A 26608-nucleotide genomic window follows, 5' to 3' on the forward strand; every position below is an offset into this window, starting at 1 on the left:
TAGTTTTAGTAATTGTGTATTATGGCCATTTATGTCAATTGATTGCAATAAAGTTAAGATTTACCGGCAATGATTTACCTAGCCCATGTAACGCTGTGCGTCAGTATTATTTTTTTTCATGACTTTTTGAACCCAATACATGCTCATGTAAATGTTCTTCATATCAAAATTGGTTTATGGAGGCCCATCGGCCTCAGTGCAACTTGCTTTGAAATAAACGTGTACGAAAAACCATTTGCAACTTTGACATAGAAAAATGTATCAAGTACATTATGGGGTGCAGATGCTTGCAGGCGTTGGTGGTATAGTGGTGAGCATAGCTGCCTTCCAAGCAGTTGACCCGGGTTCGATTCCCGGCCAACGCATGAGTTTTTCTTTTCCGAGCGTAAAATATAGCTTTGGAGAGATTCATGTCTCTATTTTTTTTTTAATTAATCAAGGGTTGGTAGGTACAGAATACAAACGAAGGTTGGCGGAATGAGAATATTTGAAACAGTTATATCGAGTTTATGGATTGGACATTGCGGGTTTAACAGCACGCAAAGCATACAAGTGGTAGATGCGACAACTGTGAACAAGTAGAAGAGTAGAAGGAATATGAAATACATTTTATTCATTTACTTAATATTATTGTTAGTAGATGTGATAACTGTGACGAAGCAGAAAGTCGAAGAAATATGAGTTTATTCATTTATTTAATATTAGTGTTACTATTAGGTACATGCGATAACTGTGAAGAAGCAGAAATAGAAGACACGAGACAGTTTATTAATTTATTTAATATTAGTGTGGGTATATTTGATGATCCACACTCCTAACCAGTAGGTGGGGGAAATGCAACATTACGCTGTTTGTCAACCGCCAGAAAATGTAGATGAAGAAGAAATGGGTCCTTCTTAATGTGACGTTTCATTTCTGGCCGGAAATTACTATTGCTCAGGTTGCTCGGATCAAAGAAGAAATATGCTGTCAATATTTAACTCAATACCCACGCACATGGTAAATTTTATCAAGTTTAATGCTATTGTGTCAGAGTAAGATCAAGTCTGAGCTTGCTTGTCTGGTTGTGTTTGCGAACCCAGTGATGCTGCTTGTACTGCTAGCCAAGATTCATGCTGGTCTTCATAACTACGACCAACCTCATCAGATGAAGATTTTATGCAATAATAAGTAGATGTCGTTGGTCGGTCTGGCTCCTGTTTGTCAAATTGCTTAGTTACAGGAATGTTTACAAAGATCCTAATATTGTTCGAGCGCTTATACCGAGTAGGGATTGAACATCTGCGTTCCTGTTGAAGGGGTTGTGCAAACAGTGACGTTAATTCCTTTTATTTGTTATAGGATTATAAAGGCCAGAAATTGGCTGAACAGATTTTCCAAGGGATAATCATCATCTCTGCGGTAACTATGCAACTACATGACCAGAACTAGATCAACCCAGCATTCCAGTTCTCACCTTGTGTGGTTTGTTTGTGCCATTAGGTGGTTGGATTTGTGTATGGTCTCATCATTCAACAATTTGGATGGACTGTATACATAGTCCTGACTGGATTTGTTGTCTCATGCATTGTGAGTTTTTAGGCTACTTCCAATTACACGCTGGTGATGTTCAAAATTTGCATACGCTAATATCTCATTTCTTTTTTTAGATGACCCTGCCCCCATGGCCAATGTACAGAAGGAATCCCCTGCCTTGGCAGCCTGTAATACCAGAGACCAGTGCAGAGTCCAGTCAAAAGAAAAAGAAGCATAAATAACTCCTAATCATCTTTCTATTGTTACATCATTGTACATTGGAAATGTTTTTTTGATTTATCTCACAACCCACGTGTTACACTGAAATATGTGTCCAATAAAATTTGTGTGTGGTCGATATGTTGTCACTACTAAACAGAAATCCTCACCACATCGTGTTAAACTTAAGGCAGCATTATGGAATGGGCTTGACTGCATGCGAAAGGAATAAGTTCATCACGGGTGTTCATTGAGGCTTTCATGGTTTACTGTTTTATGGTGCAGATGGATAATAACTATGGGATTACAGTATTTGGTACAGGCAGATCAAATATTTCTAAATAGCTATTCCTTACAATCAACAATAAAAAAACCAAGACCCACAATAAATATTTTTTGGGCATGCAAAAGGGTACCCGGAAGCCATGTGCTGGTCTGTATTAAAATACTACAATAAACATGAAGGAAAAAGTCAGAATAGTTAAAAGAGGAATTTATCAGAAATAATTTTATTGTCAATATCTATGATACAATGCGTCTACATTGTGTATAAGACAAATGAAAATAAGTCTTATTCTATTAATGATATTCTGGCTCACATAATAAATTAAACTAAGTACTCGATTATAGCAAGTTACTTGAAGTCCTTTCAACGTAATTGAAGATGTTTGCATAGACATTGTGAAAAATACAAAACTGCAAGATAAGGCTATAAATAATGATACTCGGTTATTTACATGTCATTGTTTTGCATGGTGTCGATGCAAAAATGGACGCAAGAAATATAAATGAGAATCTTTCTGTAGACAGGAAGTGGCACTTGTCATGGCACTTGCCTCATTGGTGAAAGCTCTGACGTCAGTTCTTTTTCTAAACCTCTAACGCGACCTCCTCAAAGAATTTCAGTTGCCTCACCATCACAGCATAAGCGTGATACTTGTCATCCCCCATCTGCTGACGAAGGCACAACTGCAATGAGAGACAAAGGAATGAGCACCAGTTGTGTTTTTGTCCTCTTGACACGTTTCATCGTAATCCTTTAGATTCGTTTTCGACTTTACACACTGGAAAAAGAATCATGGAGCCAAAGTGCGCTTGAATTATTTGGAGCATTTCTCAAAACATACTTCTCGCTTATCGTCATCCACCTCCTTCTCCATGATTTCCAGGACTTTGTCCAAGAGCTTGACTCCCAGGCCCTTCACCACATCAGTTCTCAGGAGCTCGATGGCCCTCCTGATCTTGGCTGGACCAGACTTGGAGCCTTTTCAAATGGAAAATATTGTTAAGGATACCTCAACGGTGACGACGGCAAAGTTTGACTGTAATATCCGACCTATGGGGATTTCACCCAGTGACAAGTTCTCTGATTCCTGTCGAGCCTTGCCATGGAGCACCAGGGTGTCCCTGTACTTCCTGTTAAATTTGAATTCTGGCAGCAATGTAGAGCCAAATCCATGTTTGTCCCCCTCGTTTCCACCAACCATCCTCAAAGTTTGGGTCATCATGTGGACTAAATCTTGCATGTCTTTGGATTCGGCTCTTCTGCAAAACACTGTGCTTTAAAATGCGTCCAAAAACGTGAACGTTGTACTAAAAAACAAAAAAAAACCCAAACAAACAAAACAAAAAAAGCACTGGGGTTAATTTACTGCCTCACCTTTCCATGCCATCTCCCTCTGCATGCTCTGTGGAGCTTGTGGAAGAGCTGGGTTCATCTTCATCCTTTTCCCGCTTCAACAAATCACACCGTGGTTTTAACACTTGTCGTGTATGGTTTTAGAAATATCCTCACAGTAACAAGGAACCTCAAGTGTGAGTCATACCTTATTGGTCTGAGTAATAAAGTCTGAAATAGAGTTGGAAACTGGAGTGTTGCAGATTTGGGCCTCGGAACCGGTGACATCATGAGATGATCTTTCGGCACCTGGGCGATCAGCATTTGTCAAATGAAAAAATGCTCCCAAATGTCATTGCACTCTTTAAAACATATTAGTCCTGTACCTGATTGGCAGGCAATGTCTTTCGAGTGCCTCAGTCGTCTTCTCTCTCTGGCAGATAGAGGACGAGCCTGAAAGTTAACATTTAAGTTTATTATCAGCTTATTATTATTATTCACCCATCCATCTTCTCTATCACTTGCTATCACGAGGCTTGCGAGTGAGCTGGAGCTACACTGTGGACTGGTGCGGGGCGCATATGGGGAAAAAAAAAATGACCTTCACATTTACACCCAAAGACAATTCTGAGTTTTATGTGAACCAAAGTTTTTGGAATGTGGGAGGAAGCCAGAGTACCCGGAGAAAGCTCACCCAAGCACAGGGAGAAGCTACACACAGGAAGGACAGAGCCCGGATTCAAACGCCCAATCTCAGAACTGTGGGGCAGCTATTTGTGTAAAAATTCTTCTTGTCAAGGCCCGGCCGGGTAAGAAAATGAGTAAAACATTGTACCTTTGGCAGATCCACATGATCTCCACATGATTTAGATGTTTCATTCTGATTTGATTTCTTGCTCTCCGAGCTTCTCTTCCTGGGTTCTAACGACGGTTGGACAGGACGTGGAGGCAGAGGTCTGCGAGTTATCGTCTAAATGACACATACCGTATCATCCTTGTTAAAGTATTGTGAATCGAACTTTCCAGACAGGAATTCATCGACCACTTTACCTTTTGCTGATCACCATCGGTCTGTCTTGCGTCCCTCCCGCTGTACTCAAGCGAGACTGCGGGTTCTTGAGCTGGGAGAACCCGAGCACTGCTTACATTCTGCGTGTTGTTTTGTAAGGGCAACTCTTGTTCAGGAGGTTCCTTAAAAGAGACAATTAGTTAACACTTTCCAGCATGAACATCTTTTAAAGTCCCAAGCCACAATGAAAGAAAAAAAAAAGAATTAATCTGTCATGTCCTTTTTATTTGGTGTTGCAAGACAATCCGGGTTTTTCCATGAGTGTAGCAACCACTAAGCAACTTGAATCGTGTAATCAATCTACGTCACAATGGTGCCAAAAATTGATCCTGCTCATTTTGTCTTTAATCACTGAAACCATGTCCCCTTAAAATGGTGCCATTGTTCCTCAAACAGTGATGAGAAGCTGAAAGAATGAGAATTTTCTTACAACTGCTGGAGGCAATGCTTCAAGCAGCTTTTCTGTCGATTCCAAATCATCCTAAAAAGATGACAAAACACATGAGGGTCCTCCTACAAACAACCAACAGACATCTCTATTGAGAACTGAACTTACTTGTATGTCTGCTTGGCGTGTTGAAGCTCCGTTGACAAGTTTTGCCGAATCATTTTTACACTTCGTATTTGTCTCCACGTTTTCCAAGGAGATTTGGTGTGCCGCTTTCTTCTCAAAATCGGTTACGTGCTCCACTTCGAGTTTTGGTTCCGGCATGTTCGCTTCTTTCAGGAGCTCCAGTGTGTCCTCTCTGTCATCATTAGCTGCCACCTTTTTCTCAACGACGGAAAAGGTGTCCCGAAATGTACGAAAGCCGTTTGATACTTTTCTCTCATCTCCTACCCTTTTGCCAGCTACTGATACAGGCTTTAGTGGTGGCTTAAGATGCGTACAAGAGTCAGAGGGCTGCTTTTTCTCATCCTGATGGCGTGCCACAGCTAACTGAGGTGTCTCTGATGGCCTCTTTATGGCATCTGCATCCTCCTGTGGATACACGTCAACGTGGATTTTGCTGATGGTTGCCATGGATGTGATGCTGCTTTTGAGAACATCGGGTGAAGACTGCCTGGGCGGTGGAGTTGTCTGAACCGGGTTACAATCTGTGGGACCATTGTGATTTTGGGGGAGTTGTGATTTCTCTTTCTGTTGAATGAATAAACGTAAATAGAATTAGCCCAAAAAGATCGACATAAAGATTGTTTTCTGTCTTCTAAAATATTTTAAAAATATTCTTCAAAGTCAACATATGCTTGGTGATTTGCTGCATCTTACTGCGAAAGCTAATCATTGGTTTCCGTGGTAATGATAGGATTATGTAGCCACACTTATTGTTTTATGAATAAATACATGATGACATCAAATCATTACATGCACGTGTGTAGTCCTGGGTCAGTATCACTAAAAGGTGTCTTTTTTTGTGTCCTCATCTGAATAACTCAGAAAATATGGCAATAGTTGAAACTCTGAAGTCTTCCGAATAAACATTTAAACACATCCCAGTAAAAATAGGTCATTCCGATATTGTACATTCAGCTTTTTTAATTGTAATATATCTTAAAATATTCAACACTTTACTCCCTCTTTCCGAAACCCTCTAATGTTTTCGGTGACGTTCTATCTAGCATTTTGTCTTTCTCCAGGGGAGGCTGAAACAGTGGACAGTTGGAGAATAAATATTGACGCATACAGTTTGGTGTGTCGTTGGATGATGTCAAGTTTAACAAGTCTTCCCTGTCATGGAGAAGTCAAGAGATTATTAAAGGCACCTTGTGATGATATTGACTCATTTGCTCTCGTTCAAAGAGGTTTAAATGTTTGAGGTCATGGCGCACGATCGACTCATACAAACATGACTTTATGACCTCATGCTGCAAGGGAAAATGCTGTTCGTCTCCAAACTATTCCAGAAAATGATGTCTTGGCATGATGAAAGATAAATATTGCAAATCAGATTAATTGGTTAGGGGGTGTGCCTTCATACTTTTTTTTCTCCTTCATCTAGCATAATTCTACAATTAAACTTTCACCAACCTGTTTCAACCTGGGAATTGACTCCGGCTGAGGACTTGGAGGTTGTCGCTCAGATTTTGGCTGAGGCTGCGCCACATCGGCTACATCGTTGCTTCTGATGTCACTTCTGCCACCAGCAACTTTCTTTCTTGACTTAGCAGTTTTTCTGAGCAACAAAAACAGAAATGGATGAAGGAGCAACACAACGGGAAGAGGTTCTGATCAACTTGTCGTTAGAAACACGGTTTGAGTACAGTGATGAAGCAAAACTGAACAAACAAATGGGACTGCGACCCAGTTTGTCTTTCTAACTTACTCCTTGGTAGCCTCAAGGAACATGGCAATTTGTCGCTTGATGTAAGGTTGCCGTAGGATAAGTCTGACATCTGGTCTGTCTTCTGGCCTTTTACACAACATGCTCTTGATTAACTCTCCGAGCTGGGGGTCGTACTTACTTGGCATCTGTGGTAGCTGAGAGCAAAAAAACAGTACCGGTAATTAAACGGTTATACATCACTGCTGATTTATAGGTAATAAGGTGCTACAGTTGACGCTTAAAAGTAAAAGCCTGGCATCTCCTTATCCACATATTAGACATTAAAAAAATAAAACCTACCCTTCCTTCCACAATGCGATAAACCAGTGAGTTCATATCCTTGGCATTGAAGGCGTGTTTTAGTGTCGACATTTCATACACACAGCAACCCAGGGCCCAGACATCTGACTGGAAAAGTAAATACAATCATCAAGCCTCCCAGTAGAAAACAGTAAGATGAGATAAAGGTACCTTGTGATTGTACGGTTTATTAGAGAAGAGCTCTGGACTCATGTAGTAAGGGGTCCCGATAAGCGTGCTGGCCATATCATTCTGGTTCTCCAATACTCGTGCGATGCCGAGGTCCCCAACTTTGATTATGTTGGTCTTTGTCAAAAATATATTCTGCGTTTTAAGATCCCGATGGAGAATGTTCCTTTCATGAAGGTACTGAAAGTGAACAGAAAAAGTGACTCCAGGCCTGCTTGTGTTCATGATTTGCCTTCACATGTATATGCAACATACCTGGAGTGCCATGGCAATCTGGACAAACCACTCCACGACCTGCCTCTCTGGTAGCAGCTCTCCCTTTTGCTGTTTGAGTCTATGGTAGAGATCGCCGCCTTCACAGAAGCCCATCACTATGTATAGTTGGAGGTCCGTTCCTTCCCAGGATTCCCTGTATGTTACAATGTTGGGATGCCGCAGCTGGGACAGAAGCTGCGCCTCCTGCTCTGCAGCCCGACGTTCCCGTTTTGAGGAGGTGGTTAAATTGAGTTTCTTGATGACATACTACAGGGTAGGAAATTGTGAAAAAGTACAATATTTTGAAATTATTTCAATAAATAAATACCAAAAATGCAAATTGCCTTTTAAAAACGTTGAGATATTGCAAGCATTTCGTTGTTTCCAATCCCTCCTTTAAAATATTAGCATTAAAACAGCTTACTGATATCAAAACTAGTCATTCATTGATTTGTTGTGTGTATGTAATCTGAGACAACCATACATTTATTTGAATTTACACTGTGAACTTCGGTCATAATGGCCCTTCGTAGGAAACCCTAAATACGATGTGGCCCGCGACAAAAATGAGTTTGCCCCATGATGTAATCGTTTGAAACAAATGCGTAGTTGGAAAATCCTGAACAGGTTCATGAAGGTAAATGACTATAAATCCTGGTTGACGTTTGGTAAAATGGTCCAAACTGCTTGAAACCGTCCCGCTGCCAAAATGACTTTTAAAATATTTGGAGTGTACCACTCACAGTACATACTACTTTTACTTATACGGCCACTACATTAGTAGGAATTCCTTTAGGTGCTCACAACGCTTGCCTTGTAGTTTATTTAAGTAATATGAATAGAATCAGTTCACTCCACAGCTTTATCGAATTGCACGTAAACAAACTTAGCACTTCAAGGTTAGCTGCTACACTACGCTAGCTGTACCCAGAGTTTTTTTTTTTTAGCTAAAATCCTGCGCATCTCACCTGTTTTCGGTCTGTTTTGTGCTTCACAAGGTTCACCTCCCCGTAGCTCCCTTTCCCAACCACCCTGATAAAAATATATTTATCCATCTTTCTTCAAGGCTCTTCATAACCACGCCGGACGACACAGAAGTTACTCAACATTCGCTCCGAGAGGAGACTTTTTTATGCGACCCATGAGGCAGCTGGAAAGGCGACAAAAAATCATGAAATGTGTTCTGTAAAAGTTGGACACTCGCGTAATGGGGAGATGAGATTTTGAAAAGCAGAAATCCATCAGTGGAGTCACTAGGCAACTGGCAGAAGGCGACCGAAGAAATTAGTTCCACAAAGCCCTATTATAGCAGCTACTGCCACCTATCGACCGAAAAATACACAGCTCGCAAGCTATTTTTTTTAATGCAGTACAGTAGATGGCAGTCTGCAAGAGTTAATTTGTGCAGCACAACTTTTCACAGCTTTTAACACTGATGTGCTCTACTCAATACCGTAATTAAAATTGTGACTGTGCTATGGATACTTCAATGACAACAACGTGACATATATAACAGACTAACAGACAAATAGAATAACAAATATATACAGTATATCAATTAGACAACAGATATAAAAGGAATAACGAATAGACAAAAGCTTTTGCCCCCAAAACATATCATGAGAAAAAAGAAAATACTCAGATTAGTTAATTTACCCGTATTCATTGTTAAACATGTCTCGGTAAAATATGCTGTGTTCAGATGCAGTTGTTTTACAGTATGTATTTACGTATAGCGGTCTATTAAAAAAAAGGTTGTGTTTTACACTGCAAAGTACGATGACACCGAAAATATAACAATGATATAATGAATCAAATATATAATAATAAATGCATTATTGTAAATCTATAATAATTAAATATAATGAAATAGGCAAGGCCCAGTTTGAGGAGGAATTTGCAATCTGATTGGTTCAATAAAGAATCTCATGACTAATAAATTATGCTGCATCTACCAACATTCCTGACTCTGAAAGTTCCTGTGTAGATTAGATTGAGATGGCAGCAGACAGTGGCTGAAATCTGATGGACACAATAAACAAAGACATCTAACATGCACATACCTGTACACTGCTGAAAGCTGTGCAGCCAAGAGACATCCTACAAAATAAAAAGAATAGACTGCTGGCAATTGATTTGCAAATGCAATTTCATGGGGCAAGCATTCAAATTTAGGTTGTAAATGAATGTAAGTGCTTCTGATTGTTTTAGGTCAGCGCAAAAGAAGGCCATGCTGGTCCTGAATGGCTCATCACTGTCCACATGCATGATGAGAGCCTATGAGAACCAAAGCTTTTGTGCAAAAAGTGATAAAGTGGTGTTGATTTAAGTTATACATGTATAAGTTTATCGTTATAAAAGTTCTGAGATCCTGAGGTTTAATTTTTAAACCACTGCGAGGCAGAGCATGAGGTCACCAATTTTATCCTACATTTTTTAACCAGTGCTGCAAGTAAACTTTTCCAGATTTTTTTTGCAATGATAATGAATCCGCCCTTGCTATTTTCTGTAACACATATTTTCATAATAATAAACAAAATAAAAATAAAACACAATAATAATAATAATAATAATAATAATAATAATAATAATAATAATAATAATAATAATGAATTAGGTGTGGATTTTTTTTCAGAAAGTCATAGCTATAAATTACAACGCAAGGTAAAAATCCATATTTTGCAAGCTTCTGTAGGTCAAACTTAATAGCAACCATTAAAATGTTTTTTTCCAATGATGAGCGAGAAAAAAAAATGAATACATTTTTCCAATCGAAATACGACACAAAATATGCCATGGAGACTACTTTCTATCTCACATTCCACCTGGCTGGCATCATAAAAATGACAGGTGGTGTGTCTCAGATCCACCGCAGATTGGCGCGTAATTATCGCCACTTCCTTGTGAGTAGCTCCGCCCTTTGGCTGCGAGAGGTAAGCGGTGGGCGAGGCGGCGGCTGGTGGATAGACGCTCGCTGAGCTCGTACGCCGGACCCCTCTCGCTGTCACGCCGCAGGTAGGACGGACTACCGCCGATACTTTTAGACTCTTGTGGGCTGCGAAAATGTCACGTGTTCATTTCTTGACATTTATTCTCGATTGAGCCTTGTGTTGGTTTCTTTTTAATATTTGGATTAAACGAATGGATTGTTGCACTGGGTTTTGCACGTCGCACTCGCACACATTCCATTCTGTTAGTGGCTGTATTAACCCTGAATTCTGATGATATGGTTTCGCCGTGAACATGACCCGGCGTGTTTATTCTACTGCTGTTACTTAAACACGGACCTCAAGTATCCTTTATTTTACTTTTCTCCCGATCTCCCACACCTCCCGACCCCCTTCTTCCCCTCATGCGCTTATTTTATCAATTGGTAAAGCAGATTTGCATTTTGGATAAGCGGCGCGAGAATTTGACATGTAGAGACCACTGGCGCTGCGCTGTTGACAAGAGTGACAAGCGAACAAACAGGAAATCTATGCCAGTACTTGTGTGTTTGCACTGAACCATTTCATGTTTGCCACTGTTATAAAGTAAATATTTGGTGAATATTTTGCACCATAATGACCTTGGCTACCCGATACGACGATGTTGCTGCATTACGTTGTTTTTTTTATTGTTATTTTTATTTTTATTTTTTATTTATTTTTGCAGAACAGAAACCGAAAGATCACTGTTTACATTTCAACGTAGGTGTCATAAACCACTCAAGTAATAGTACAATAAAAATGTCAGAATCAAATAATTTTCAGCATCATGCGATTAGTCCAAGTCAAGTGGTTATTACAGAACAGATTTGGAACAACAATTCAATGCCTTTATAAAAGAGTACAGTAATCCCTCATTTATCGCGGTTAATGGTGACCAAAACCACCAGCGATAAACGAAAATCCGCGAAGCAGCAATTTCCCCCCCATGTATGTAATTTATTTTAATTTATGGAGCAACATACAGTATATGTATATTAAATTTATTATTATTTTTTTTTTAATGTTTGAAAAAATCCGCGATGCACTGAAGCCGCGATAAACGAACCGCCAAGTAGCGAGGGATCACTGTACTCTCCAATAAAATCAAGAAGGCTGCCTTTAAGAAACATTTAACGACAGTAGAGAAGATTAGTGTGGAATCTTAAAAGTTGACCCAGATCCACTGTCATGTAAAGTGGATCAATCCATGCTAACTTTCACCCCTATAAAACCTTTATTAGCATTCACGCAATGTTTTAACTAACCAGACAAGTGTAAAAAGAAGTGAACTACTGATGTACTGTAAATCTTGAAAACATTCTTTGGTAACAAGCTGTGACGCCTACGGGACGTGTTTTTGGGCAGCTAAGTGGCTTGCTAGTCAACCCCACTGACTGGAATTCACACGTTGGAGGAAGTCTTCCTGCTTTTAACGTTCTTTTTATTTTTTCATCTAACTTCTGGTGTAAACTCTTCTCTTTTCAAACTCTCGTTAATGACACTCACATTATTTTTAGAACTGTTGTTGTTGTTGTTTTTAACAACACCAAGGAAGAAAACAGCCAAGTGCACTTGGTTAATCCTTTGACACTGGCTGAATTGAGCTCTTGTGAGTAAACATAAAGTTTTTGTGGTATGATGACATAATGAATGAGTAACAGTTGGCAAATAGCAAAACAAAAAGCAAATCACACATCTCTGGCTCTATTATCTTGACCAGCATAAATCATATGCAGTATGTGGCGTAACACTCCTGTGGAGGCGGGTGAGAGCCGATGTTGGTAATTTAGCAGATGAATGCAGGCCAGTGGATCTGAGAGCGAGGGCTGCGCCGCAGTGGTAGTGGTCACAGCCGGCTTAAATCGTGGCTAAAGCGGCTCCTTCCATTCCTTTCAAATATCACGGACTATTGCACACTAGAATCTTGACAATGGCGGTAGCGTATCTGTGCAATATAGTGGCCACTCTGAGACCACCCCCAACCCTCGTTCGTTCGTGTGCCCCCCCCATAGTTGTACGTCCCAGTGAGCTGACTAAAAAATACAATATATTGATTCAGATTGTTTTATGCCTGCTGTTCACATATTTATGAATGGTCCAGCTCCCCAAATAAATGTACACACACACACACACACACACACACACACACACACACACACACACACACACACACACACACACACACACACAGACACACACACAAAAGTGTTTGTGTGTGGATGTATGCCTTTAAGGGGCATGGCCTAGTGAGTGACATCATGAAGACGGAGTCAGTCTGGTTGACAGTTTACCTTGTGGTCGGTTTACTGTTAACATCTCCATGCTTCCATGCTCCTTGCGAGTGTTTTCATTTTCACATTTGTCTTTGACTGTCCCATTCAATAAACGGATGAAAGTGCATTGGTGACTGTGCTTTTCCTTTTGTTCTTCACTTTCCTTGAGAGCCGGCGAATCTGAACCTCGCTCCTAAATCAAAATTTGGCTAGCCAAAAAGCTGATCATGTAGTTCGTAACACACAAAATCAGAAAGCTGCGATTGTACTGCGATTTTTGTTTGCGTAAACTTGTATGTACATGCAGATTATTGTGCAGCCGTGTCAAACATTTCTGTTATGTCAGGCTAAATGTTGGACTATTTTTCAACACTGTATGTAAATCTTCACCGTGCTTGACATTCATAACCTCAACATGGCTTTTGATGTCTTACCCATTATACATACAGTATGGAACATTTGAGCCGAGATGTCAAAACATGTCGAGGTGTAATGAAGGGTCTGAACTCACCGAGACGCTGAATGAGGATGTTAACCTCTTGGAAACTTTAAAAAAAGCTATTTAACTTCCAGTGAAGTGTATCTTCCAGGAAGCAACTCATTAGAACTAAGGTATGCTTGAAACTTGGCAGCAGACTCCCTTGCAGTTTGGTGATGTGCCACAACAGTTTGTCGAGATATGCAAAGTGATTCAGGTGCGCCTGGATCAACATTTGTACTTGGTTAAAGAGACATCCGCGCAAGTTGGCTTTTTAATATTTGCTTTGTATATTTGTGATGTAAAGTGCGTAATTATGTCCACAGTCAAACAGGGCACGCGTCATTGTGTTCTTGTTATTGTCTATGTGTGTTTGTCTCTTCTGTCCATGCTCATCACAGGAATGGGAAACCAGTGAGTACAGTCACTCTCTTTGTCCACCCGCAACAAGGCTGTGTGTTGCATGTTGTGTATGTTGGACTTGCTATTGTGGATCTTCTGACCTCAAGTTTTCCCTGATTGCAAGCAACGTGACTCCACCCACGACCCAAAGGTCATGTTACCACAGGACGTGATTAATTCTCTTATGGTGCCCGCATGTGTCTCTCCTCTTCTTTCCTGCATTTTGAAACATATTCCACTTTCGGTTTGCTCTAGGTATTGATTGTAGTCTGCTCCTTATCCAACAGAGCTTTTTAAAACTAAATTGTTTTTGTTTTTGTTTTTTTTTTGTTTGAAGATACGATTGAAATAGAGTTCAACAGATTTCAAAATAAAAGTTAAAAATGTGGCAGTTCATTTTCAGAAAAAGTCCTCTGTTGGATGTCGGTTCCTCTTTTTCTGGGTTTCCTGTCTCGCAACTGTCAGTGGATTCTAAGAATTTACACACGAAAAAGTGAACCAACTTGCTTTTTTCTTTTTTCTAAAGCAGTGGCATCGGGAAAAACAGAACTAGAGTGGTGACATCATCAGATGATGTGACTGCAAGTCTTCTATGACATTGCAAAATATTTTTTTTCAAGCACTTTACCCCCAACCGGCGCAAAGCCTTTTGGGATGGAAAAACAAACCAACAAACAAACAAATTACAACAGGGCTCAGCAATCAGTGTGTGATATATATAACTTTGGAACTGCATTTGTAGTCATATCTCTAGAATGAGTTGCCAATGAAAAGATATAAATCAATAAATAAATCGAAAGAAAGAAAGAACTAAACTTAATTTATAACTACAGGTTTGTGCACGTAAAAATAACGGCCAGTATAAAGTGTGCTCGTTTGGGATCATAGTAAGGATCTGTTCTCAAACAGAAGCCATTAATGTAATTCAGGCACCCCCCCAATCCCCTCCCCGGGGGTACTAGTATCCCCATTGTAGAACCACTTGTTCTAAGACACTAATGCAGTGTGATTTTATCTTGGTAACGTAATCGGTTGTTCTCAACGGACCTTGCGCACTTTAGTATGAGGCATGAACAATGTGCGATTTCTCGCTGCCTAAAAAAAAAAAAAAAAAAGGAGGAAATAAAGCATTTTAATCAAACGGTGGTCTCTGCACTAATAGACACTATGCTCCAATCTGTGCTTGATCCTCACGAACAAACAAGTGGCACACCTTGCTTAAGGACACCACAGCCGTGAGTTTGAGGGATAGTGTACACGTTCACTTGTTATATACTCTACTTTGACTGCTTACCTTTTTGTCATTAGGGCAAAAATGTCAGATTTTCACCTGTCATATTTCATTGGAGAAACTTCCTTGCACTTGTTTCCTTGTCCAGTTATCTTAAATGCTTATCAAACCTTGATTTCTCGGTTGAGAAGCAAAACATTGCAACTCCTGTCACGACATGAAAAATGGGCGTGTATGCTTACAAAATATCCTGTGTGTGAATGAATATTGTTTCAATACTTCAGACAGACCTTCCTGGTCACAAATAACAATGACCGATTGCGGCATTGTTGTCTCGGGTGACTTATCCAAAATTCATATTGTGTCAAGCAAACACACACGTGTGGTTGTATAGAACCGAGCATCCTGCGTCTGTCCAAAAAAAATGACCGAATGATTTGCATCTCAGCTGCCACCTGCTGTGAGAGACTAAAGCAATTTGGACTCTCAAATACCATTGCTGCTCCGTTTGGGTTTCTATGACGACACATAAAAAGCTCCTGGCAAAGGCGGCAAAGAGGGCCACCCGATGTGTGTGTATACGTGTGTGTGACAGACACGTGAAGTATATGCTATGTAAACCTGCGCTAGAATATATTCGATTCATGTCCACTGCCAGATAATAGAACGTAGCTTCGCCTTAATCACCGTTCATATTCACACAATTCCACCGGTATAGAAAAGTGACTCTGAGGTAATTGGAGGTGATTTACGAGGCTATTTCACTGCAACAAGCAGAATGTTACATCATCTTATATGGCCTGACGGAGAAGTGCTTGCTGGCAGTAGGAACAGAGGAAGCGTGAGGCGCGCTGATATGAACTGGGCTATTTTAGTCTGCCAGGCCTTGAGTTCGAGATACTTTGTGGGTTTTGATGATGATGTCTCTGGCAGCTTGGTGCTCTGTGATTACACTCGCTCAAATAGTATGATGGGGACAGACATCCGAATCCAATAAAATCCCAAACAAATCATTAGCTGTATACACGTTAACCTTGAAAAAAGTGATCTGAAGTTTGCTTATTAACCCAGTGTAGGACTGTGCCCCCACCCCTGCAATGGCAATAATAACATGTCTGAATAAAGATAAGAAGACCACCATCATCGTTTTGTTTTCAAGACCATGAATGCCGACTGCTTGATTTTCAGTGAACATAGTTTATCCTGGGGCGGCACGGTTAGCAAGTGCGCCTGCCTCACAGTGCAGAGGTGCCTTCCTGTGAGGAGTTTGCACATTTCCCCGTGCCTGCGTGGGTTTTCTCCGGGTACACCGGTTTCCTCCCACATTCCAAAAACATGCATGGCAGGCTGATTGAACACTCAAAATTGTCCCCAGGTGTGACTGTGAGCGCGGATGGTTGTTTGTCTATGTGTGCCCTTCGATTGGCTGGCGACCAGTTCAGGGTGTACCCCGCCGACTGCCCGAAGACAGCTGAGATCGGCTCCTTGCGAGGATAAGCGGATAAGAAAATAGATGGATGGATAGTTAATTCTTTCGGTGCTCACTGAGCTGAAGTCTCACGAGATATGATGAAGACGTGCAAGATTTGAAGTGAGAGATGTCTTACATGATGCAGAGCAACCATAAACCCCCCCAGGGTTCGATGCCACTTTAAAGATTTGCAACCGCTGGGGTGTTTCCACTTTAGATGTTCTGCTGTACAACATTATACACTTCATTATTCCACTGCAGGAAGTGTGCCCTCCGATATACGCTAACTGGGCTAATACAAACCCAGGACAACAAGCCACAAAAATCAAACTATTGACAGAACAACAGCAGAATGCCTCTTGAGCCATGGAACATGTTTCCATCCAGAGGCAAATTGGGGAGAGAAATTTCAAGATTGGATATCTGTGATGCCGATCATCCATTGCAATTATTGGTTCTAAAATGTCGTCTGATTTCAGTTCGGAATTATTGCTCACACATCTGCAGATTCAGCCGTCACCATCATCATTGGTAGTCTCCTTGGTTACCTTGTTCACTGCATAACTTGAGCCACGGTTGCTGCTGCAGATATGCATTCAGTGGCAAGTCGGCCATGTAACGTTGGTGTGGCTAAAAGGTAACATCAACGCATCTATTTCATGGGACTGATGATGTCACATGAATACAAGAAGATGACCTCATGTGTGAACCCGAGTCACAGTCACAATCGAATACCTCCATGGTTGCGTCGCAATCTCAAAAAACTACTTGGAAGTTTTTTGGAAATCCAGGACCGTATTTTCACTTGTGAAATGTTAACAGTTTGGAGAATAATGATCATTTTTCTTCATTTTTGTTCCCCTGTTCCTCTTGTTCGTCGACAGTATCGTTTCTGACCGAAACAACAAGAAGATGCCGCTGGGTGACGACTGCCATAGCTGGAAGAAGAAGACATCGGATGTGAAGGAACATTATGACTTCAAAGATATCCTTGGAACGTAAGTGTGGTTTTGTGGGGGTTTTTTTCTCCTTCTTATCTTAAATATTTCATTTTTAGAGTTTATACTGTAATATTGATATTGTTCCTAGTCAGAGTATGTTTGCCATCTCAATGTTTCTGTGCAGAACTATTTATTGTGGCTGCTTGAGACTGGTAGAATTCACATGGTCTCTTCTGCCTACTCATAGATCGTGTCACTGTTCTATGAATCAAATTCAACACTTTCTCCATATCTTAGTGAAATGAAAAATATTCTACTCTCATCCAGCCACTCATGACATTTTTGTCCGAACTTTCTCTAAAAATTACATAGTCACATTAAAATTGGCATCAATCGAACTTTTTAATGCAATGCTGTGTTGTCCTCCAAATCATTTTACATCAACTAGTTTGGTTTTGTTAGCTTTGCAGCAAATTCACATCTCGGCAGTCGTAAAAAAAAAAAAAAAAAAACCGCACTAAATCAAGCTTGTGATGTACAGTTTATGACACCGTGTGATGACACAATGTCAACAAACCCTCCACAAAGAATTAGAGGCTGTCGCTCTGCTGTCGGCCTGTAAATAATTGGAGCTGGAACTTGAGAAAGCCTCTTAAGGAAATGCAGTTACTTTAAACTGTTCTGAGAGAGCCATGACAGCTCTGCGCCCTGGAACCGAGTCGACACGTGGGTGACAACACAAAAACGATACACTTCACATGGCTGACGGTTATGGTTGGGCTGCTGCATTGAATTCCCATAGATTGTTCAGGTGTACAAAAGAGTGCAGACGACTGAATGCTTTCTAACGGACCGCAGCTCTGCAGAAAATTCAGAACTCTCTGAACTGTCAAGAATCAGAGAACACCAGCTAAAACAACAGGAAAGATCTTGACTCGTGAGCTGCGAAAGCCCCCGGCAAAATGTGATACCAACAAATTCAGCAGTTTTGAGATGACACTTATTGATGATGTCATCGTATCTGCCTCAAGGTGAAAATGGCTCCGAGCTCATCTGATGAGTTGAGTTGACTCTCGGGGTCAGCCATAAGTGTGTCCCGCTAATGAAAGTCACCCATCCTCCCTGCTTTTCCTGATGCTTGGGAATTCCCGGCGGGATTGCTAGTCGCATGCTTACTTGCGGTTCAGCAGCTACCGGTTGCGACTGGCTCGGTAGCACGGCTAAACACCGTCACTAATCCTCGCCTCCGCGGCGGTGAAATAAACTCCGCTTCTGAGAAGTATCGTTATCACTAAAGAAGGATGAGCGGTAGTTATTGTGACACACTGAGCCAGAGTGAACAGGTTAATGACAGAGAAGCTATGATCACCGTTTCTGTATCGTAAAGTGTCGATTCTCAAAACAACCGATAAGTGTTTAGCTGTCACAGTACACTTTAAACACAAGTCTGGATGGAACCATTTTACAGCGGAGAGTAATCAACTATGAACAGAAAATTAGCAGCCGGTTTAATAAGTGTCAAGAGAGAAAATGATCCACCATTTAAACCGTAAACATGCTCATGAAATCCAGAAGGTTATCAGCATGTTACAGCATATGTCAGCCAGGCAAAGCCTATCAGGTAAAACAAATATTTTAATAGTATGTTAAATATTTATATCAGCAGTCCTGTATATGATCATTTGCACTATTTTAGACCATAGTGTGCTGAGTTTTAATTTTGAGATTTGTACATATGTATTTTATTTATTTAATGTATGACATTTTTTTGTTTGTTTTATTTATCAATTTGGCTTTGCTAAGGGATTGCCATATCGCTTTGCCCTACTACAGCACATGTATAAAAATGAAAAACAATTTCATTTGTCACCATCTGCCTTCACAGCCGGTAGGGCGAGACATGAGGTGAAGGTAAGGCCACTTCATGTATGTTGGGACATTGATCTTAATGATTTTCGAATCAGTCTCATTTGAGCACTTAGCGGTGCATGACATCATTTGCCACAGACATTGAAAGGTTAAATACTGCAGTATGGGAGGAGCATTTGGTCATGGATTACTGCTGGGAGATAAGTGTGTGAGTGTGTGTGTGTGTCTGTGCGTGTGTGTGTGTGCGTGCACACGCACGCACATGCCTTATTTGCCTAGTTTGCTTTTCTTGGGGCATTACAATCTCTATTAAACCTCTTAGCTTCAGAGGACATTGTGTGCCTGTGCCATGGTGAGCATGTGCTTGTTGTTTGGAGTGGATGCTGGGATCATCTACTGCATGACATTTGGAGACTCTGAACTCATCATCTGCGTCTCAGAGGCCAAGCTAATAATGTAGTGCAGAATCCGTGTGAGGAAAAGGCCTACATAGCTGGACAGGACAATTTTTCAAAGCTCGCTCATGTTGTAATTTGAGCCATTTTAGCTATGGTGAAGAATTTTACAACACTGCTTTATTTGGTTCTGTTTTATGAGCTCCTCCTGAGTATATTTCGGTTCGTGTTTGCAAATGATTCTGGTTTCTGTCTGTTAGAGATTCTCACTCGGACAGTTGAACAGAGATTCGACCCAGGAACAGATTGTCTTGACTGCCAGGCAGGAGGTACGATTCTTTGAAGCCGCACGAACTCGTCGTGCTCGCTTCTCAAAACCGAAAACCTGAACCCTCGCAGCTCCTGCTGTCCTTTATTGACAGGATATGCAAATTACAAGTGACATATCAGAAAAACACTCCGCCCCCATCATTTACATGCTGACAAAGTCGAGTTAGAACTGATATTTGAAACGAAACTTTTTTTTCCTCATGCTTGCTGATTGTCACATGTCAGGATGTTTATTCAAGATATTTGCTTGAGGTTATTTCGTTCTATTACACACACCCACATCCCTGTTCCACCAGGATTATCTTGTGTGTGCTGTAGCTGATACAACTGAAATTCGGTCTTGTTTGAGTGACACAAACATAAAGCATGGGAAACTCAAATGATTGATTGTGGAAGATTTTTTATTTTTTTTTTATGTCTGAAGCTAAGCAGTGAAATTGGTCATCTGAGTGGTCTGAATAGGCAGGCACCAGTATGTCACATCCAAAATAACAATTATGCACCACAGCACTGTCGTAGGTCCTCAAAGTGTACATTTACTACACCACATCGACGCACATCAACAGTCTTCTGAATGGACTCCAGCAAGTCAGTTCTGCTTCTGCTATATGGACCGTATGCCTCTACTGCGCTGAATTTAAAAGGAATGAGAGGAGTCACTTCCATTGGCCCGGTCTGGGTTCTGGTCTGTCGACTGTGTTCACACCCACAACGGCGCAATCACTTGTTTCTAATTGCGCGCATCGACAAAAATACCAAAAGAAAAAAAACTACATACACCCATGCATGCAGTTAAACCGTGCTTTATGTTAGAGTTGCACTGAGCACGAAAATAGTTCCCATATACTGTCCTTAGATTTTTTTTAGATTGCATTCACCAAATACGTACCCAGTGTTTGTCTATCAAAATGGTAACCCTTTCCATTAATCAGAAGTAACTCTCAGTTTCAAAAAGATTAGTAATCTCTTCTGTATTTTGTCCTTTGAATGAAAGAAATGCTAAACGATTAAAACACTGCATTCGCACATTTACAATCAACATATGAAGGCAAAAAGGCATGTATAAATTCAAACGTGTTGAACCATTCATCAAAAAAATTGTCTGATTGTCGTCACTCGGCTCTCCACCTGTACCAGCTCGGTTCGAGGAGCATGTTTATGGGGCGATTCCTGGCTCCGCGCATTCAGCGGTGTGCCACCTTCACTTGCTATTGCCGGATTGTTGTCTTGGTAACAACCGGAGACACTTTCCAGAATGGACTCAAACAGTCACTATGGAAACAAAGTTTTTTGAATTGCTATTAATAATCCGCCGCGTGCCCAACTGCACGTGTGCGTTAGGAGAGAAGGAATAGATGGCGCGCTTGTGGTTTTATAAGCATATTGCAAGGACTCGCGTCTGTTTTTAGAACAATCATCTTGCTGTGATAAAAGCATGTGAACACGAGCACTAAGTTAATTACACACATCTCAGAGCGCCGAAGATTGTATATTCTATTGTGTGTCTCTGGCGAAGCAGAGCCCTTCAGAAAATAGAGCGCGAAGCACAAAGGGTGGACACATCTCTGCGATTGACAATGAAAAAAAATCTCAACTCAGCTTTATTTTGAACAATAATCTAAATAAATGAAACTTTCAATGCAATGGGCCAATGTGCACTGAAATGTTCTTAACTTCTATGTTAGTTTTTCATGCCGTTGTTGTCTATTCTAAATAATATTTGGCATTTGTCTTTCAGGTCTTTCAGCAGCATTTGTGGAGTTTCTGTTGTGACTCCCAAGTTGAGGCGGCATGGTTTTGTAATCAAAACAGATGGGGATTAATAATGCACACAGGCGAGAGCACTTACACTGCAATCAAGTCAAATCCTCTTTGGCCTTCTCAGTTTTCTCTTTGCTATTATTTATGTTAATCTTTTCCGGTCTATTTCGCTCCTGTTTTCGGGTGTCTGTGACCTCGGACCGTTTTCTGGTTTGACACCTCGTGTACTGTTGAGGATACATCCTTGAGTGTCCTAGTGTGGTTCGCAGAGATGAAAAGTCTCTGCTATTAGACCAAGTCATTGATCCATGTATGGTTAATTAGTTTCGGCTGATGTAATGTACACTGGCTCAAGTAATAGTCAGGTAATTTTGAAAACACAATATCACATGAATCTGACAAAAGGATTTGGGTCAAAGTACAAAAGGCACACAGTCGACAATGTAGTCATACAGGTTATTTCGGAGAGGAACTTTTGCTTCCCTTGGGTGGTTTTCTCATGGCATCATTCCAAATATGATTACATATTGTACATGTTGTTTAGTTTGCCTTGACATCATTTGCCAACTCTGGAAGATTCTAAACAATGTATTTGATTAACGTCTGTGCAGCTGCATGTTTAATCCAAAACATACATTCAAAATGCATTTCTGGTCTTCTGCTCATTTTTAAAAACCTGCTTTTCTTGTTCGTGTGCAACATTTCTGCTAGCTGCAGTTCGAAAGCTACAATACTTGCTCCCCTTATTCCCACTGGCTTTAAGGCTTTCTCTACCCGACTGCACAAACAGGCCGTGTTGACATTTTAAACGTGCACGTTCTCATTTCGAGAAGATGCGCTTGGGTTTTTTTGCCATTCGCTGGATGACAGCAACTTCATTCAGCCCAGAATACTCTGCAAAGCGCATGGGGATGGAGCATTGCGGGCCCACGGGATGGGAGGAAGTGAAGGGGAAAATTTGGAGGGAGTGATGTAATCGCCTAAAATCATTAGCCATGATGGATCGGCCCCTGACATTCTGTGGTCCTCTGGTAGGATGGTGAGACGGTGGCCTCGGCTGTTGGCTTTGAGTGATGTTTGCGTACATGCACGCGCATGTGTGGGTGTGTATCAGTGTTTGTGTTTATGCATGTGTTTGCATGCATCACTCTGTGTGTGTGTTTGATGCAATCTCTCATTTTGAGTTTTGCATAGGGCTGTCACAAACAAATATCAAATATCTTTGGAATCGATTATCCTATTGATTATTTGATTAATTTTGACTCATAAACCGCAATGCTAATCTGCTTATTTTGAACCTGAGACTTTTTTTTTTGGGGGGGGAGGGCTTTCTCACAGTTTTGCCCTCTGAAAAAAAAAGTTTACCAATAATCTATATAGTATGAGTTTCACTTTTTAAAATCAAAACCCTGCAATAAATGAACTTTTTTTAATGATATTCTAATTCAGGGGTCCTCAACCAGGCCCGTACCTATTGGTACCAGGCCGCACGGACAGACTTCCGTTCTTTGTTACCAAACCACCTTGTTTTTTTTTTTAGATAAATTGAATGTAGCATGCGACTAAATTGAGTTTGACACCAGTGAAAATTGTTCAAAAGTGGCATGCATGAAATGGATTTAGGACGTACCATTTAAAAATATCGTTCTCATTTATCACTAATTGCTTAAATGGTTGTTTTATTGTTTTAAAGCAGCGGTTAACCAAATTAATGCTGTCACGGAAGTGACTCCCTTTGACCTTTGGGCTTCCCCTGAATGTTTACGAGAATGTGACGTGCAATGTTCCGACGGGACGATCTGTGCTCCACTTGCTCCCTCTCAGCTATTACACTGATTTCAACAACAATTCAGCACTTTGAGAGCACTCAGCTGAGTACAATGTTCGATAACTCAGTCTGTTTTGTGTTTGTGTGAGGCTGTGTGAAAGGCGTATCAAAGATGCTGAGGGAGAAGAATGGATTTTATGATCCCAACTCGTACAATTTTAGAGAACTTAACACTTTTTTCCCTGGACTTACAGTACATCCATCCATCCATTTTGTAATCCGCTTATCATCACGAGGGGTCGCGGGTGTGCTGGAGCTTGTCCCAGCTGACTTTGGGCAGTAGGTGGGGTACACCCTGAACTGGTGGCCAGCCAATCGCAGGGCACACGTAGCCAAACAACCATTAGTGCTCACAATCACACCTCGGGACAATTTAGAGTGTTCCATTAACCTGCCATGCATGTTTTTGGAATGTGGGAGGAAACGGGAATACCCGGAGAAAACCCAGGCACGCACGGGGAGAGCATGTAAACTCCACACAGGAAGGCTGCAGCCTTTCACACCAAATACAAGTATAGAAACTGCAAATGATAGATCTCACTGAAAGAAACCTCAATCTATTACATAATTTATACCATCACTTTCCCTCCGAAACATCTCTCCCTCGGAACTCTTTTACAAACAAAATAGTTTTCCATGAAGAGATGTCTGGAGTACCTTCCATGTTGGTCATGAATAAACCGATGTACAAACATTCAGATGATGAACATGTACACTATGCCGTTAAACTTCTTCAGGAACACTCGAGCAGCAATAGTTGCTTTTCTAATGTCAAAGGAACGCCAACCTTTAACTGCTTCTATGAAAAGTGCCATGAGATCGTTTTTTTATGGGTATTGCCAAGTTGAATTGAACCCGTCTTTAATTTAAGAGCGCGTTACGATTTTGTCTAATCCTATTTAAATATACCAACTACCGCCTCTTCAAATAAAAATTCATGTAACATTAGCAGTGGAGGCAATTAGTTTCTTTCACAACGACTGGAATCACCATGCTACTTGCTGTGTTCCCAAGTGTTAATGAGCTAAATTTGCCTGATAGCAATCATTTTCCTGATTTCCAGGGAATCTGTGATTGTGACGATTCCCCCGCTGTCAGTCGGATTACATGACGCCGTGCGATTGTTAAATTGAGGTGTAAATGCAGGCGTGGAAGAAGCTGAGAATATTGTCTTGAAGCTTTGTTTTGTTTTGTTTTCTTTGTGAGTGTGTGTTGAGCGTGAGGTCTATTTTTGTTACCCTTTATTATTCATTGTTTGTGTGGGTTGTCTGAATCAAATGAATTCACAGTGATCATTAACAAGGTAGTTGTGACTAAAAAGGAACAGCAGACACCTTTATGGAGCAGATGAGTCTCTCAGCATGAGAGCCGTCCCCCTTCATCTATTTTTCATCTCTCTCCCACTCTCTCTTTCTCTCTATCCAATGTTAAATACTATATTTCTTCTTTCTTATATCCGCAATCCATTATTGGCCCACTGATGTCCCAGATAAACACCTGACCTCACTCCAAAACTAGAATATCTCTTTTTCTCTGCCTTACTTTGACTTCACTGTCCTTTTTATAGCATCTAAATTGCAGGATGATGCAGCTTAGACCTTCCCCCATTAAAGAGTATGAGGCATAAACAGTGTCATGGACTTCAAAGCACAGGACAATATGTTATCCCACGACTCAGCCAAAGCGATGAATAAGGCTTGTGGCTGTGACTGTCCGCTCATCTCTTCTCTCGTTGCTCACACTCAAGCATCGATAAGTCTCTTGGTTATCATCCAAAAAAGTAAACCCAAGTTGAAAGCGTTTCCCATCCAGCCCCAAACCGGAAAATCCATGCCTGCTTTCGGCACCCACAGTCCTTCAGCCGTGCCCTGACCTAATTCGTACAGAAGCCTGTATCTCAACACAGTGCAGCTCAACATGGCCGTGCCGCCAGTCCCTGGAAAACACACAAGCACACACACACACACACACACACACACACACACACACACACACAAAGACACATGCTTATGCACCTCCATCTGCTCCCAGCAAAATATCCCTGAAACATTTTTAAGTATACACTTGAATGATTGACATCTTCTCATAGTCTGCCTCTCCCTATCAGTATTATTTATATCCCTTCTTTCCTACATTACAAGCTCTCTGCATATTAGCGAACAGACTTAATGATTCTTTGTGTACTTTAATCTTAAGTACTAGACATCCCAATGGAAAGCCTGTTTGTTTTCCACCTTAATTACACTAGAGTATCGTAATGTCTGTTCCCTCATAAGCTCACTTCTGTAAATGGACCTTGGAAGTGCATCAAATATTATGATGCACAGAATTTTACATTTAGCAGAGTACAGAATCCTAACTGTCAATCAAACAGAAAAAAAGAGTAATTTAACCACTGCAATATTTTAATGAATGGTGTACTTGCGTATCATTCGAGCCTGTCATGCCGATAGTGCAGATGAAGATTACTGGCAGACGAGTCTTTTCCCCATTAAAGCTACTTTATGTTCTTTTAGCAATGATGATGACTCATCGGCAGCTTAAGCCAAATTGTATTTATACACGAGGATATTTGAATGTACTATTTTTGTGTGTTTTAATCAAACACATAACTTGCCTTAAACAGGCTGTTTAGCCTAATGCTAGCAAACAATGCAAAACACCAAAGAAAGTCTCAAGAATAGCACCAGTGTCGCTGTGTTACAACCTGGCGCATATTTGAAAACAAACAGTAGGTCATATCACTCGCATCAGGCCAACCCACCCAACCTGCGACAGTGTGTTCGTGTGTGGATTCCCAGACTAAATATTGTGTGCCGCTGTATTTAGTAAACGGGTAACACTTCCTGAAGTGTCTCTATTATGTGGACCCACATACTGGCACAACACCAAGCGAGGCAGTGACATATTGGACAAGACGGCGTCCTGATGCCTGCTAGCTAGCTGGTAGCTAGCGTCCTTCCCACGACTACCCCGTGGGCATTTTCAAGTCACTGTAGGCTTGAAGCAGATATATAATCACTTGGGTCAAATAGACATAGGGGAGGGATTGAGTACACAATCGGTATGTGTTGACATATGCTATACGTACGAACATATTTGACTGACAGTTTATAATTTATCGAGAACATGAAGTATGACATTAAGTAACCCTGAGTTGTCTCAACATTACAT

At 40.9% G+C, this 26608-nt stretch overlaps 3 protein-coding genes and 1 non-coding gene across 6 annotated transcripts in view; 3 read left to right on the forward strand and 1 right to left on the reverse strand.

The window, feature by feature from the left end:
* Positions 1-293: 293 nt before the first annotated feature.
* On the forward strand, positions 294-365 carry trnag-ucc (transfer RNA glycine (anticodon UCC)). Its single transcript has one exon. It is a non-coding gene; the product is annotated as a tRNA-Gly (tRNA).
* A 507-nt stretch (positions 366-872) lies between these two features.
* spcs1 (signal peptidase complex subunit 1) lies at positions 873-1873 on the forward strand. The gene is made up of 4 exons (XM_019881364.1): positions 873-999; positions 1342-1401; positions 1483-1569; positions 1650-1873. The coding sequence occupies exons 1-4, from the start codon at positions 964-966 to the stop codon at positions 1755-1757; spliced, it is 291 nt and encodes a 96-aa protein (XP_019736923.1). The 5' UTR covers positions 873-963; the 3' UTR covers positions 1758-1873.
* Positions 1874-2227: 354 nt separating this feature from the next.
* On the reverse strand, positions 2228-8771 carry nek4 (NIMA-related kinase 4). Its single transcript, XM_019881363.1, has 16 exons — positions 8455-8771; positions 7487-7753; positions 7214-7411; positions 7043-7150; positions 6743-6897; positions 6448-6592; positions 4978-5559; positions 4852-4902; positions 4403-4543; positions 4188-4322; positions 3739-3805; positions 3561-3661; positions 3395-3468; positions 3071-3279; positions 2862-2998; positions 2228-2703 (listed from the first exon to the last, which is right to left on the reverse strand). Exons 1-16 carry the CDS (start codon positions 8539-8541, stop codon positions 2605-2607), a joined length of 2556 nt encoding a protein of 851 aa, XP_019736922.1. The 5' UTR covers positions 8542-8771; the 3' UTR covers positions 2228-2604.
* A 1625-nt stretch (positions 8772-10396) lies between these two features.
* Positions 10397-26608, forward strand: part of camk1b (calcium/calmodulin-dependent protein kinase Ib) — a 28539-nt gene continuing 12327 nt past the window's right edge. The window contains exons 1-3 of one of the 3 annotated variants that reach the window (XM_019880926.1): positions 10428-10501; positions 13608-13620; positions 17195-17308. In XM_019880926.1, the coding sequence (XP_019736485.1) occupies positions 13610-13620; positions 17195-17308 (125 nt within the window). In that variant the 5' untranslated portion in view covers positions 10428-10501; positions 13608-13609. Of the gene's footprint in view, positions 10502-13607; positions 13621-13732; positions 13760-17194; positions 17309-26608 lie in introns of those variants that run through there. The other 2 variants (XM_019880925.1, XM_019880927.1) reach the window with 2 other exon arrangements.

Source organism: Hippocampus comes, unplaced genomic scaffold (genome assembly GCF_001891065.2).
Source record: "Hippocampus comes isolate QL1 unplaced genomic scaffold, H_comes_QL1_v1.1 scaffold68, whole genome shotgun sequence".
Taxonomy (NCBI): Eukaryota; Metazoa; Chordata; class Actinopteri; order Syngnathiformes; family Syngnathidae; genus Hippocampus; species Hippocampus comes.

Coding starts and splice junctions, on each gene's coding strand:
- spcs1 (XM_019881364.1), top strand. CDS start 964: ATGCTGTCAATATTTAACTCAATACCCACGCACATG. Junction 1,000..1,341: donor ACTCAATACCCACGCACATG/GTAAATTTTATC, acceptor TATTTGTTATAG/GATTATAAAGGCCAGAAATT. Junction 1,570..1,649: donor GATTTGTTGTCTCATGCATT/GTGAGTTTTTAG, acceptor TTCTTTTTTTAG/ATGACCCTGCCCCCATGGCC.
- nek4 (XM_019881363.1), bottom strand. CDS start 8,541: ATGGATAAATATATTTTTATCAGGGTGGTTGGGAAAGGGAGCTACGGG. Junction 6,898..7,042: donor ATCGCATTGTGGAAGGAAGG/GTAGGTTTTATT, acceptor TTTTGCTCTCAG/CTACCACAGATGCCAAGTAA. Junction 3,662..3,738: donor AGACATTGCCTGCCAATCAG/GTACAGGACTAA, acceptor CTGATCGCCCAG/GTGCCGAAAGATCATCTCAT.